This window comes from Pelobates fuscus, chromosome 4 (assembly GCF_036172605.1).
Source record: "Pelobates fuscus isolate aPelFus1 chromosome 4, aPelFus1.pri, whole genome shotgun sequence".
NCBI classification, from domain to species: Eukaryota; Metazoa; Chordata; class Amphibia; order Anura; family Pelobatidae; genus Pelobates; species Pelobates fuscus.
The window spans coordinates 158149338-158162902 of NC_086320.1; the positions used below are offsets into that span (position 1 = coordinate 158149338).

At 43.9% G+C, this 13565-nt stretch overlaps 1 protein-coding gene across 1 annotated transcript in view; it reads left to right on the top strand.

Annotated features, from left to right (window-relative positions):
• DTNBP1 (dystrobrevin binding protein 1) overlaps positions 1–13565 on the top strand; it is a 178469-nt gene that overhangs the window by 61029 nt on the left and 103875 nt on the right. Inside the window, exon 7 of the mRNA XM_063451702.1 lies at positions 6563–6585. Within this exon, the coding sequence (XP_063307772.1) occupies positions 6563–6585 (23 nt within the window). The remainder of the gene's footprint in view (positions 1–6562; positions 6586–13565) is intronic.

A 13565-nucleotide genomic window follows, 5' to 3' on the forward strand; every position in this document is an offset into this window, starting at 1 on the left:
CAGGCAAAGGATACAGAAGATCTTTTTCCGCGGTCTGCTCGGCCACGCTACATGTAGTGACTGGCAGTAGATCCTAGGCGGATACCCCTGGGCTGCCGCCTGTGTAACTTATGGTTCCGCCAACCCTGCTATCATACGACATTGATTGAAACTTTCTTATAAATGGATAGCGGCTGTAACACTCACTTTCCCTCTGTGATTTTGCCCCGTATACCTTACTTTTAGATTGTAAGCTTGTTTGGGTAGTGCCCTCTACACCTACTGTTCTTTTATGTCAAACATGTTTTGTGAGAGTTGTTTGTCTTGTTTTACCTATTGTACAGTGCAATGGGATGTGTTGGCGCTTTTAAATAATTGTAAATGTAACTTCTATGCATTTACACACATTCTAGTCCACTGAACCAGGCTGTGTTTTGCTATCCACAAAACCAGACTGCATGCACAGTCTGCGGCTCTGCTCTATTAAGGGAAGAGCAAGAGCCTTTTTGAATATAAATGGAAAAGTTGGTATATGGAAGCCCAGAATGAAATGTTAGGTTTGCCTGCTTGATTTCCCTAGTTGGTTGTCTAATAGTGGCATTGATTTTCACTCTCCAATACTGGGCAATTCTTAGCACGACACACTTTGTAGCAGTATGAAGTGGTGGTGTTTAGACTGGCCCTTAAATTTCTTTTAATTAATGCAAGGACAGATACGTTTGTGTGTCATACCAAACTGAAGTAAAGCATGCGATGAGTATCCCATCAGTATTTGAAAAGTATAATTTGTATATTTTATTGCACATTGCCCCCTCCTCACCAAACCTTGGCAAAAATTGCCATTTATCCCAGCTGTAAATTACTGCATCTTAATGAAAAGATCGGACTGACTAAATTTACCACTTGCAGACCTGGGAGCTCCGGTTACTAAAGGGGAGATCCTGAATATACTAAAGAATCTGTGCACCCTGTTGTGCGCAGATATAGCAGCCCTGCAGGAAGAAGTGACCACTGTCACAGACAAGGTGAGAGCCACCGAAGAGGAAGTCACCTCCATGGCACAACGCCACCAAGTCACAGAGGAGAAGCTACTACAACTCCAGTCCTCGCACCAAGCACTACAGAACCTGAAAAGATGGCCTAGAAACGCAAGACGCCCCACCAACATCAAAATCAGAGTCATTGCTGAATCTATATACGACAATGAATTGCCTCAATTCATCCAAAGCCTTCTAACCACATTACTCCACCCCAAGCAGGCAAAGACTGCACCAGTGGAAGGTACCCACAGGCTCTAAAATTCCCCAAGAGCGCCGGTGGTGGCCTCCCGCAATGTTTTTCTCCGCCTTTAATCGGTTTGGGACAAAATGCCGGTTATGGCAGCGCTCAACACCTGGAGCCCCTACCAGTTCGAGAGCATGCAGCTCATATTCCTGCAAGACCTTTGCAGAGCTTCTCTGACCTGGAGAAGTTCTGTCCAGTGAGTCACCGCGACCATCAGAGAGGCTGGAGTCAAATACCGATGGGGGCCCTCTATGCTCCTAACCACAAAGGGAGCGACCATCTTCCGACTGATGTCTAGAGAAGACTCCGGTTCCGGCTTTCCTCCGCAAACTGGGACTGAAAAAAACAGACTCCAACAATCCTACTCCTGAGACGTACCCAGGGCCGGCGCGTCCATAAGGCGGCACAGGCGGCCGCCTTAGGGCGCACGGGCTCTGGGGGCGCAAGATTTCAGTGACCGGCAGGAGGGAAGCGCTCCCTCCTGCCGGGCCACCATCTCGGCCCCCGGTGCTGTGTGCGGCTGTGCTGAGATCAGAGGCGGCGAGGGAGCTCTAACCTCTCTGCTCTGCTCCCTCGCGCGCTGCCTGTCTGCTGATACCGCGGGAGCCGGAATATGACGTCATATTCCGACTCCCGCGGTATCAGCAGACAGGCAGCGCGCGAGGGAGCAGAGCAGAGAGGTTAGAGCTCCCTCGCCGCCTCTGATCTCAGCACAGCCGCACGCCGCCCAGCAGCCCCACTGGACCCCAGGGAAGGATTCATCATCCACACCAGCTCTCCAGGTAGGGAGGCTGGGTGGAAAATATTTATTTCTAAAATAATTAGTGAGTGTGAGTGTATGTGTCTGTGTGTGTGTGAGTGTATGCGTCTGTGTGTGTGTGAGTGTATGTGTGTGTGTGTGAGTGTATGTGTCTGTGAGTGACAGTGTGTGTCTGTGAGTGACAGTGTGTGTCTGTGAGTGATAGAGTGTGTGCTTCTGTGAGTGACAGCATGTGCGTCTGTGAGTGACAGTGTGTGTCTGTGAGTGACAGAGTGTGTGTCTGTGAGTGACAGAGTGTGTGTCTGTGAGTGATAGAGTGTGTGCTTCTGTGAGTGACAGCGTGTGCGCTTCTGTGAGTGACAGCGTGTGCGCTTCTGTGAGTGACAGCGTGTGCGTCTGTGAGTGACAGAGTGTGCGTCTGTGAGTGACAGAGTGTGTGCGTCTGTGAGTGACAGAGTGTGTGCGTCTGTGAGTGACAGAGTGTGTGCGTCTGTGAGTGACAGAGTGTGTGCGTCTGTGAGTGACAGAGTGTGTGCGTCTGTGAGTGACAGAGTGTGTGTCTGAGTGACAGTGTGTGTCTGTGAGTGACAGAGTGTGTCTGTGAGTGACAGAGTGTGTGTCTGTGAGTGACAGAGTGTGTGTCTGTGAGTGACAGAGTGTGTGTCTGTGAGTGACAGAGTGTGTGTCTGTGAGTGACAGAGTGTGTGCGTCTGTGAGTGACAGAGTGTGTGCGTCTGTGAGTGACAGAGTGTGTGCGTCTGTGAGTGACAGAGTGTGTGCGTCTGTGAGTGACAGAGTGTGTGCGTCTGTGAGTGACAGAGTGTGTGCGTCTGTGAGTGACAGAGTGTGTGCGTCTGTGAGTGACAGTGTGTGCGTCTGTGAGTGACAGTGTGCGTCTGTGAGTGACAGTATGTGTCTGTGAGTGACAGAGTGCGTCTGTGAGTGACAGAGTGCGTCTGTGAGTGACAGAGTGTGTGTGTGAGTGCATGTGAGTGTATGAGTGTGTCTGTCAGTGTATGATGAGTGTGTTTGTCAGTGTATGAGTGTATGTCTGTCAAATCAGTGAGAGTATGTTTGTCATTGAGTCTGTGTGTGACTATCAGTGTGTCTGTCAATGAGTGTCAATTAGTGTGGGTCTGTCAGTGTCAATGAATGAGTGTGTGTCAGATCAATGAGTCTGTGTCTGTCAGTGACGTCTGTGTGTTTGTCATTGAGTGTGTGACTGTCAGTGTGTACAGAGTGTAGCGGAGCGCGGTACAGGAGCTTCTGTTTCCTGTACCTGGCCAGACTGATAGGAGGTGCTCACAGAGAGAGCACACCCTGTCAGTTCGGCCGGGTACAGAAAACTGAAGCTCCTGTACCGCGCTCCGCTCCACTCTGTACACACTGACACACCAGGAAGGGGAGTGTGACCACCAGGAAGGGGGGTGTGGGGTGCACCAAGGGACATGGAGGGAATGGGAGAGAAACACCAAGATACAGGGAAAAGAGGGGGTAGGGGAGAAGAACACTAAGGGACAGGGAAGGGACCATTAATGGTCAGGGAGGGGAGAGGGGCTGGTTAAGAGGCACATAGGTGAAGATGTTTTTTTTGGGGGGGAGGGGGGGGGGCGGAAAAATGCATCTTCGCCTATGTACCTAAAAATCCAAGCACCGGCCCTGGACGTACCCAACTGTGCCCCGCTCCGCTGCTGACACAGACTGAGGCCACTCGGACACTCCTGGACAGGGTCAAGCAACTTGGTTGTGGGGTCACTGTACTCTGACATCTGGCACATGTTCACCTTATCTTTTATTTTCATGTCGTGTTAATTCTGTTAGTTACCTAGCTTTTATAGCGAGACAGCATTACATTGCCCACTACTGCTGCTGAGCACCAAACATATTACTAATTTGTATGGGTCAACACGGCAGTATACCACCCTCTCTTATTTACCTTGACTGTATGATTGTAAACCCCCCCATTTAATAGCGATCACTATTTACCCTAATAGTATTCAAGCTATGGCCAATCCATATTCCCTAAGGCTAATAACACTGACATTACGGCACAGGACGACAGGTCCGGTCTCTAAGATCTTAACAGGGAGACAACCCACTCCTAAGCAAAGGGCATGTAGCCACGTCTAAGACCACTCAGACCTTCTTATATATATACAAGCTGGTTAGTCAGCATGGCTGTCTGCCACCACCCCCAGACAATGGCACTTTTAATGGTCACAAATGTGTTTAATCTTTCTCTTGAATTGTATGTCCACCCATGGTTATCTAAAACTCCTCTTGAATCTGACATGGCATGTGTTGTCAGTATTCATTATTGATGCCGTCTGTTATGTTTTTTATATATTCTTAAATAAACCCAAAAACCCCTGCCCCAACCTTTTATCTCTGACATTGTACTATGTGATACGATGCCTCTGTTAACCCTATTTTTATGTTATGGTGTTCCTTCTAACCCATTGCATTTGGGTGCAAGAAATGAATAAAGATTTAAAAAAAATTAAAAAAAAAAGTACAATGTGGGCATTTGAATACTGGGATGTATGCAGACACACACACTGACACAGATACACATTTAGGGATACATGCGCACACTGACACAGATATGCACACACCCTGACACACATATAAGTAACAATTGACATAGTTTTTGCCACCCTCCAGTGTCCTTGTTTTTTTTAGGTGCATTTGGATGGCTTCCCTGGGGTGATGTGGGAGTTATCTGTCTGAGGCTCCCTTGTGTGTGCCTGCTTCCACACGGCTCTCAGCAAGCTGGGTGGAAGTGACCTGGACTCTCTTCCTCCAAACAGGCCACAGATCAAAACTAACGCTGTGTCAGGGGCTTGGTCCAGTGCTCTATTGCTGGGCTCAACCAAGCCCTTCATCTAAGAACCTTTCTACGGGCAGCATTTGTGGGCTCTGTATGTGTCACAACCCTGCTCTATAGAATTTATGCCGTTTGACGCCAACTGCCCATCAGCAAACACCGCAATGATCTTAAACCATAGTTTTTCTTTGAAAGCTCAACGGATTTTATAAAAGTATGTCACATGCATAGTAATATTCGTGTCGAACTAGAATACCCACAGGTCACAATAATGATTCCAGTGGTAATCTCTAAAGCAAAATGGGTACTATCTGTTTGGTTGAGGACAAAATTGGTACCTGAAATATTAAGAGCATGTTAGCCTGTCAAATGTGCTTGAGTCTTTTCTTTGGGTACTGCTCAGTTACTTGTCTTTACCCAGTTGTGACAATGGCACTTTATTTTTATTTTTTTAACTCTTTATTTTATGTAGTGCAAGCAATAACAAACAGGCTTGTGGTGCCACGACGGCATAGACAAGCTTTCAATATCATACATGTTACATAGACATGGCAAGAGTAGACAACGCTCTATTTTAAGGTAGAATAAGAGGGTGAGTGAGACCTACCAGTTCGGGCTATACATAAGTGGGATAGTAGCTTCATATCACATAGAGCTGGTTTGTTATAAAGGTACAGTACTAAACACCCATCAGGCCCATGAGCTTGTCAGTGAAAGATAGGAAATCAAAGGCATATAGCATAGCCGCAACAGATAGCAATAATAGATTAACCGGAAATTAAAGGAAGCTTAAAACAAATTCAATAATCCGCACTAAAGTGGCATGTAGATGAAGGTTAGTATTTCAGCAAAAGTCTCAGTACATGCTCAGCCAGTGCCTCTCTGCGGTACATTTTGGACCTAGACTGGTAGAGTGGATGTCAGGATAAATGGCCCTTGTGCAGGCCTATGTGTCATGCAGCTGAGATGCAGGACTGTGTGAAGTGGCTGGTTCATTTGCCCTTCCCCCCTTTGCTCCCACCTGGCAGGTCGATTCTGGGGGGTGCGAGTGTCTGATATTGCAAGTGTTGCAGTTTGTGAGCATGCCTCTAGCTTCCTCCAGAAGTCATCAAAGATGAGTGTAAGACGAGCCGCCACTTCCAGCTTACTGTCAGATTTACTGCAGCTGCCATTTTGCAGGACATGCGGTATCCCCCGCACTGCAGCATTGCGTGCCTTTAGTTTCGCTACGGGACCTCTAGGATGTGGACCGGGATGACCCCCACCGGTCCAAAGGGCCTCTTGGCTCGGAGGATCCGGCTTGCTGCAATTAGGCAGGATAGCAGGGTGGCGGCCGTCCACCCCACTCACCACCTGAGTAGGCCTCAGTCACAGAGGTAGTGGAACTATTGCCAGGAAGCAAGTTTCGGGTCGAACCTTGGGACCAGTACTGTCTAGTACAAAGAGCCGCTGCTTCTTGACATCAGATGAGGGATTGATCTCTGGTTATATAACAAAAAGGTCTGGAAGTCATGGGAGCTTATCCTCCATGCGGCTAGTCAGCATGGGTGTCTGCCTCCGCCCCCCAACAATGGCACTTTTAACGGTCACAAATTTGTGTTTAATCCTTCTCCTGAATTGTATGGTTATCTAAAACTCTCTTGAATCTGACATGGCATGTGTTGTCAGTATTCATTACTGATGCCGTCTGTTATTTTTTTTTTTTCTTACAGGAAAGAACTTGAAAACATCAAAGGTATGAAATATTACTTTATTTTCTGAATTTGAAAGTGAGCATTGTGAGGAATTCAAAGTGAATTTGAAATTTACAATTAAAATAACTGAATTGAAAAAAAAGTCCTGCAATGCTTTGAATTAGAATATGAGTAGATGATGATTTGCACTCTATCAACAAAGACTATATAAATGATTTATAATATATTTTTTTGTTTCCATGAGAATCACTTGTAGAACAAATTAAAGCGGCACGGTCATCAGAAACTGGTAACCTTAAACTATATAGCTCTTGGTGTTTATCCTCTAAACTCTGAATTGGACATAATCTGAATTGATAAACTGAGACTTAAATGTCTGATTTTGAATTTTTTTTTTTTTCAAACTTGACTATATTTACAATTTATTTATTTTTGTTTGCTTTATATTTACAATTTGACTGTTTTGGGCCTAAATTTTAAATTTCCTGTTACCATTCCATACAATTTGTAGGTAAAGAATGATTAACCCTGCTTGTGTTGGTCACTTTTTAAAAACAAAAATGCTGGTTAACCTCTTAAGGACCGGAGGCAATTGTGCAAGTACTGACCAAAACAAAACCTAAAATTTGAGTTATGTCTGTTCAACCATAATGTACCTCTTTCATATTCTGTGCACCCACATTTATAATTTTGTTCAGAAGAAAAGGGGCTTTCATTTCACAACAAATATTTGTATATGAAACATAATTTAATATGAAAACAATCTACAAAAAAGGTTAAGAAATTAATCATTTCTTATTTCACTTTACTGTGAATATCATAATACGGTTAGCTTTTACTGCAATAAAATACACATGTATGTATGCTGTGATGTGCCATTAGTACAACAGTGCTTCCACGTACAGGTTTCATGGTGTTTTGGAAAGTTACAGGGTCAAATAAAGAGCTTGCTATGTTCAGGTTTTACACATTGAAATTTGCCAAATTGCCTTTAAAACCGTATGGTAAAACAGAAATGAAAATTAACCCATCATGGCATACCATTTGCAAAAGTAGACAACACAGTGTATTCAGAATGGAGTATATTCAGTCTTTTTTTAGTATTCACTTTGTCACAATTCCCTGACCAAAGTTAGTGTTCATTTTTTTTTGTTTTTGCATTTTTCACACAAACTGTACTTTCACTGATGATATCATTGTCCTTATACATTTTACTGCTCTAAAACACTCACATTTGTGTTCTGCAATGTCTCAGTAATACAAGAGTATCTCCCATGTACAGGTTTTATGAGAATTTGGAAGGGTACATGGTCAAATATTGGGCTTGCCCATTTTAGTCTTCATACCTGGAATTTTAAGTGATTTTCTGGAATTATGTCGCCTTTGAGAGAATAAGAAAGAAAAAGGAAAGAATTACCCCCATGATAGCATATATTCTAAATATAGTATTTTGAGTTGTTTGGTGTAGCCACTTCATAATGGCTAGGCTCCTGAAGTCAGAGCAGTTGGTAAAACAAGCCAATAAATCGGTAAAGGCAGCTTACAAAGATTAATCTGGACTTCTTTCTTGTAGCAAACGCATTACTTTCTCTGGGGTGACTTTTGACATGGTGTAGGAAAGGAAAGTGCTTGCCACAAAATCTTTTGGACATCTGATTCCAAAAGGGGAGGAATGAGGCGTCTGTTTCAACATAAAGAAATGAGTATGGCTTACCTATGGCTTCTTTTTGTAGAGCACAGATAGATTGCAATTTTCTTGTAGCAGCTCCTACTTTTTTGGTTCACCGGATAATGCTATATGTACTGATTAGCCAAGTCTACTCCCCCCATATACTTCGGTTATTCCAGCTGCTTAGATTGACACTGGCACTGTACTTTCATTGTGCATTATAAACATTTAGACATGTTTCTTATCTGTGAATCGAAGGGCCAACACTTCATCCTGGCATAAAGCTGAAGCGGAGCCTCTACTGTTTCTGCCGCTTGTCAGGGTTTGGGGGAACATCTGTGATTTTAACAAACTATGCCTCTAGCTAGGGTTTAAAATTTTTTTTTTTTTTTAAATAATTCAATACAGGTATATTAATATAAACCCATAGCTTATAGTCCTTATTTTAAGGATCACATGCCCTTTTTACCAACAGAATCGGGCAATCGTGGTGGATCAAGATGGCTATCCTTCCCTTGATAAATCTGAAACGCTATTGAAAACCAGTAGATGATTTGTATTATGTATACAATTTGATGCCATATCATGACTGCTTTTATGGAATATATTGCTTGAAAAGCAGTCTTACTTCACATTGTTCAATGCAATGTTTTTGTTGGGTACTTAATTTTGGGATAATTTGTAGGACAGGAGTTGGATAGGGAGCCCAATGTTGTAGAGCCTATTAAACAATGGGTTGTTTCTAGGGGGCCACTGTGCGTTATTGTTAAAATGAAGGAGTCGCAGAATTTGCTGTTGAAGATCCTTCTTTATAACCTCCTGGAAAAGAGGGGTAGCCAGGATGTTATGCTTGTGCTAGTAGGTACGACCTGATATTGGGCATTTTGACAATACCCATTAGTAGGGTTAAAGCCCCAATTTTCTTTCATATCTGCTACATCCATGTGGTGCCACGTTTTCTTTCTACTATAATGTGACACTGAATTTGAAGAAAGGTAGTGCATGGCAGACAAGTTTGTTTGCTCAACCATCAGCTGAAATATGTCCTCCAACATAAAGAGCTCAAAGTAATTCACTGGCTCACAAGCATCCACGGTGACTGTGAAGTGAAATGTAGCTGTGAACAGGGGTATTTCTGGGGCAGTTGGGTATGGGGGTTCCCAGTTTTCCTCTGGCATGGGTATCCTGAGCACATTCTTGTAGATGGTGGTAGGGCACCATCACTGGAGGATTCACTCAGGGGCTCAATGTCAGAAGTTATGATAGTGTCACTGTGTGCTATAGTGCCAATATCAGAGTCTGCCAGAATGGCGTACGCCTCCTCTGCTGTATAAAAGTGTGCCATTTTAGTGGGATTCATTCTACATAAAACTAAGGGGATAATTTAATTTATTGCCTATGTGCTTAGTACACACGAGCCACACCAATTCCCACTTCCACCCACAAAATAAAATAAGTTACTGATCACAGCTCAAACAGCTGCAACCAGTACTAAAAGGGATATTTTTATTTTTATTTGTTTTAATAGAAATAACCCCCCCGAAAATGTCAGCTTGCTCAGAGAGCCTTCTGATCACACTGATCACTAATACAGTACCGTACAGCACAAATACTGTCCAGTGCAGTGATCATGCAGCACACGCTATCTTCTGTTTCCGGCAGTTCCTCTCTACAACTCTTGTGAGCCTGGTATGCCACATGTAGCATTGCCGTGCTAACTCTTTGCCGGCTGGGGGCTTGTGAGAGTTGGAGAGAGGAGCTACTGGAAACAGAACCCAACGTTTGCTGGGTTCCATCTGTCCCGTGTTCAATGTGTGTGGCATGTATGGTTGAAGCCTCCTCCTCGATATCGGTAATATCGGTTTCCTTTAAACAGATACAGATTATTGCCAACTTTACAAATATCAGCAGATTTTATTGGCCCAACCGATAATCGGTTGACTCTATCTTTGTATCCATCTAATATAATATATAATTGTTGTGCAGTTATGAAATTTGCTAGCACCAGATTGTTTTCATTACTTAATGGCAATACTTCTATTTTACCGGCAGCATCCATAATTTATTATACCTATACCTATACCTTTCTTATCGTGAGTGTGTGTATTTATACATATATACAATTTTTGTTTTTTATTAGTTTAAAGCTTTGCAGATGCCTTTTTGTTTCATAAGAAAAAGTACCAGGCAGCTAAAAATAAAATCACAGCTTCTGGCAGTTGTTATGCTCTGTCACCGGCAGTAGTGGAGGACAAATGTGACACACAGCCAACGCAAATCACTTCTGCTTCCATAGCATCGGCCAAATGGCCTGTAATGCATACCCCAGGCATGAATTATGAGAGTATATGTAATATATGGTTCTGCTGGAGTAGGGAAGAGGGGCTGTGGGTTTGCCCATAAGTAAATCTAACTTTCCTCTAAATATCAGTATGAAACAAACACTTTAAAATAATATTCCAAACTTGACATTTTCCCTAACAAATTTATTTTAGAAAACTCTTAATAGAATTCCATGTATGAATTCCTATTGCAATATTTTTCATTTTTTTTTTTTTTTTTTAAATACCACTTAATCTAGTTTTTCATTTGTCATTTTCCTCTGAAAACATCTTCAACCAGTAAGTTCTTCTTCAGTTAAGTAATAATTAATGAGCAAGCTTTTGTATGATAATACACATGGGTTCAATAAATTCTCCCTTAAGGGAATGGGACGGCACACACTCAACGCAACTGCTTAAATGTTACATGCCAGTTTCCAGGGTTTCTCTGTGAACAGTAACTGTATTTATTTTTTAATGCTTTTATTATAGTGTTTAAAACAATGTCTACTGGAGAATTTACCGTTTATGGTCTGATGAATGAGCTCTATCCTTTCTTCCACTGCTTGTGTGATTTAGTGGAAACTAGTATAAAGTCAAATATTAGCCTCTACCTGTTCAATTAGCCCTTAGGCTGTGGTGGTGGTGGTAAGTAATGTATTGAGTAATCAATAAACCTCCCCAGTCCAATAACTGGGCCAGGGGATGGCCATCCTTTTTTTTTTTTTGGCAAATAGTCAGGGGGACACCTTCTTGTGGAAAATTTAAAAATAGCTGGAATTTGCCACTTACCTCATCCTTCTTCTGACCCCAAATGCTATATTTTTTATTTCTGGTATGTCTCAATGATACTGTTGGTTGTTCTGATGTCCCGTCACTTAGAACCTAATATCACTTCAAACATCACTTGCTATATTTGTACATTGCAGCACCAGTCATTTTTACTGATTGTCTTTACTTACTTTTTCTTAAATAAACAATTGCAAAGTTGAAAGTGAAGGAGCTACTTTAAAGGAAAAGTCCAAGAACCATAAACATTACAGCACACTGCAGTGCTTATGGTGACACTGGCACCCTAGAGCCCCCCTAATATAAGTAGTCAACTTGTTTGCCTTGTGGCTTGACTTCTTACCTGAGGTTTGCAAGGTGCTGGTTGTTCTCTGCTACCCCAGCCATTGAAACATAGTATCCAGCTTTAAACAGCATAAATTTAAAACTGATATTTTAGTACTCACAAGTTCTGTTGGTTTTTCCATGGTGCATTCAGGATGACCTCTCCAAACGGACCAAATATTCATACAAAAAGATCAGAAATGGGGGGCGGAGCTAGCGGCGTAACAGTGAGGACGCCATTTCCAGCAGCTCCGACAACCAGGAGCGAAAAAAAACCCACAATTCTAACCCTTAATGGCTAAAACGGACTGGAGGCACTCACCCCTGACTCCCGGCTGAATCCACAGATGCCGTTTGTGCAGAAATCGGGCACAAAACGCAGCGCCAAAGGAACTAGGGCCTACCACACACGCAACCAGACCCTGAACAGGGAGCTGACAGCGTGGCTTGGGACGAACCTATACCCTGCCGAATCCTACTTTTACACCCCGGAAGAAATGGGACAAAGGTCCCACAAACCAGCCCAGAGCACTTCTTTACCACACAGGGACATAAGCAGCATGCTGCAAACTCCCATACAACCGCGGACCCAAACAGACATGGCAGCCTCACCCGAGCGGTCTGAAGATGGCGACTCTACACACAGCACAGCCAAGACCACCACTGCCAATGCAAACCTGCAAATCGCCGACGAAACCACTCCGGCCACTAAACAGTACATTCAGAACATGCTGACTGGCCTCCAGCGAAACCTCCAGCTCATGTGGCTGGCTGACCTAAAAAGGACTAGCAGAAGAAGTACAAGCGGTGTCGGCCCGCACCTACGCCGTGGAACAAGAGGTAAGAGACCTGCGTCAAGGCCTCACCTCCCTAAAAGACACAGTTACCCAGCTGCAAAAGTTACAAGCTAACGTAAACAGACAAATGTACTAGAAGAGAGGGGCAAGAGAAAGAACATTAAAATAATTATGTAGTGAACTGCCCCACTACATAAGGCGCTTGGTGTCCTCACTCCTCACAGATAAGCAGGCCAAACATTTTACATTTGATGGCGTATATCGTATTGCCAAACCTTGTCAAGCACCACAGGCAGCCCATGAGACATCATTATGAGATGCCAGTCACTTACGGATAAAATTGCTCTGATGACAGCAATCAAAGGGAAATCACCACACGACTTACATTTGAAACACACCGGCTTACATTCTTCCAGGAATTAAGCAGAGATACCCTACTGTGGCGCAAAAGCCTGCAACCCGTCACGTCCACCCTACAAACAGCGGGCATCCCATACTGATGGGCAACTCCTAGAACGCTCTGGGTGACCAAGGGCGAACACCACTAGAAGATCTCCACCTTGGAGGAAACTCCAGCCCTGATGGCCACACTAGGACTTCCCAATACTGCCACGGACACACCAGTCGAGCACCCTGGGACTATACCTTGAAGCCTGCGGCGACTACAAACCCAGACCTAAGTTAAAATGTTGTTAGCTTATAATGTATTTTAGATATACCAGATACTCACAACACTCTCAACCTAGACCTAATCTTGCTGGTCAGACACAGTCAACAAGCCAGGGAAAGGCGAGGTGGATGTCCCGCATACAGATTATAGACCCCTCTTTCCCCCCCCCTACCCCCCCAAATGCCCTGGGGTTAAAGGGCATAGTCACCCACCCTAGTCACTAACCCAGCCCTAAAGCACAGTCAAACCTCTATAAGCAGACAAGATAAGCCAAGACTGGGGAAAGCATAGACAACCACGCTCCGAAATACGACTCGCTTACACAACAACGAATCACACACACTCATCCCTTACACTATCAACAACCCAAATACACTCTGAAACACGCAACGGGCCCAGACCCTATAAGCTACTCTTCTGTGCCAGAATTAAAACACTGGCCAAATGCTCC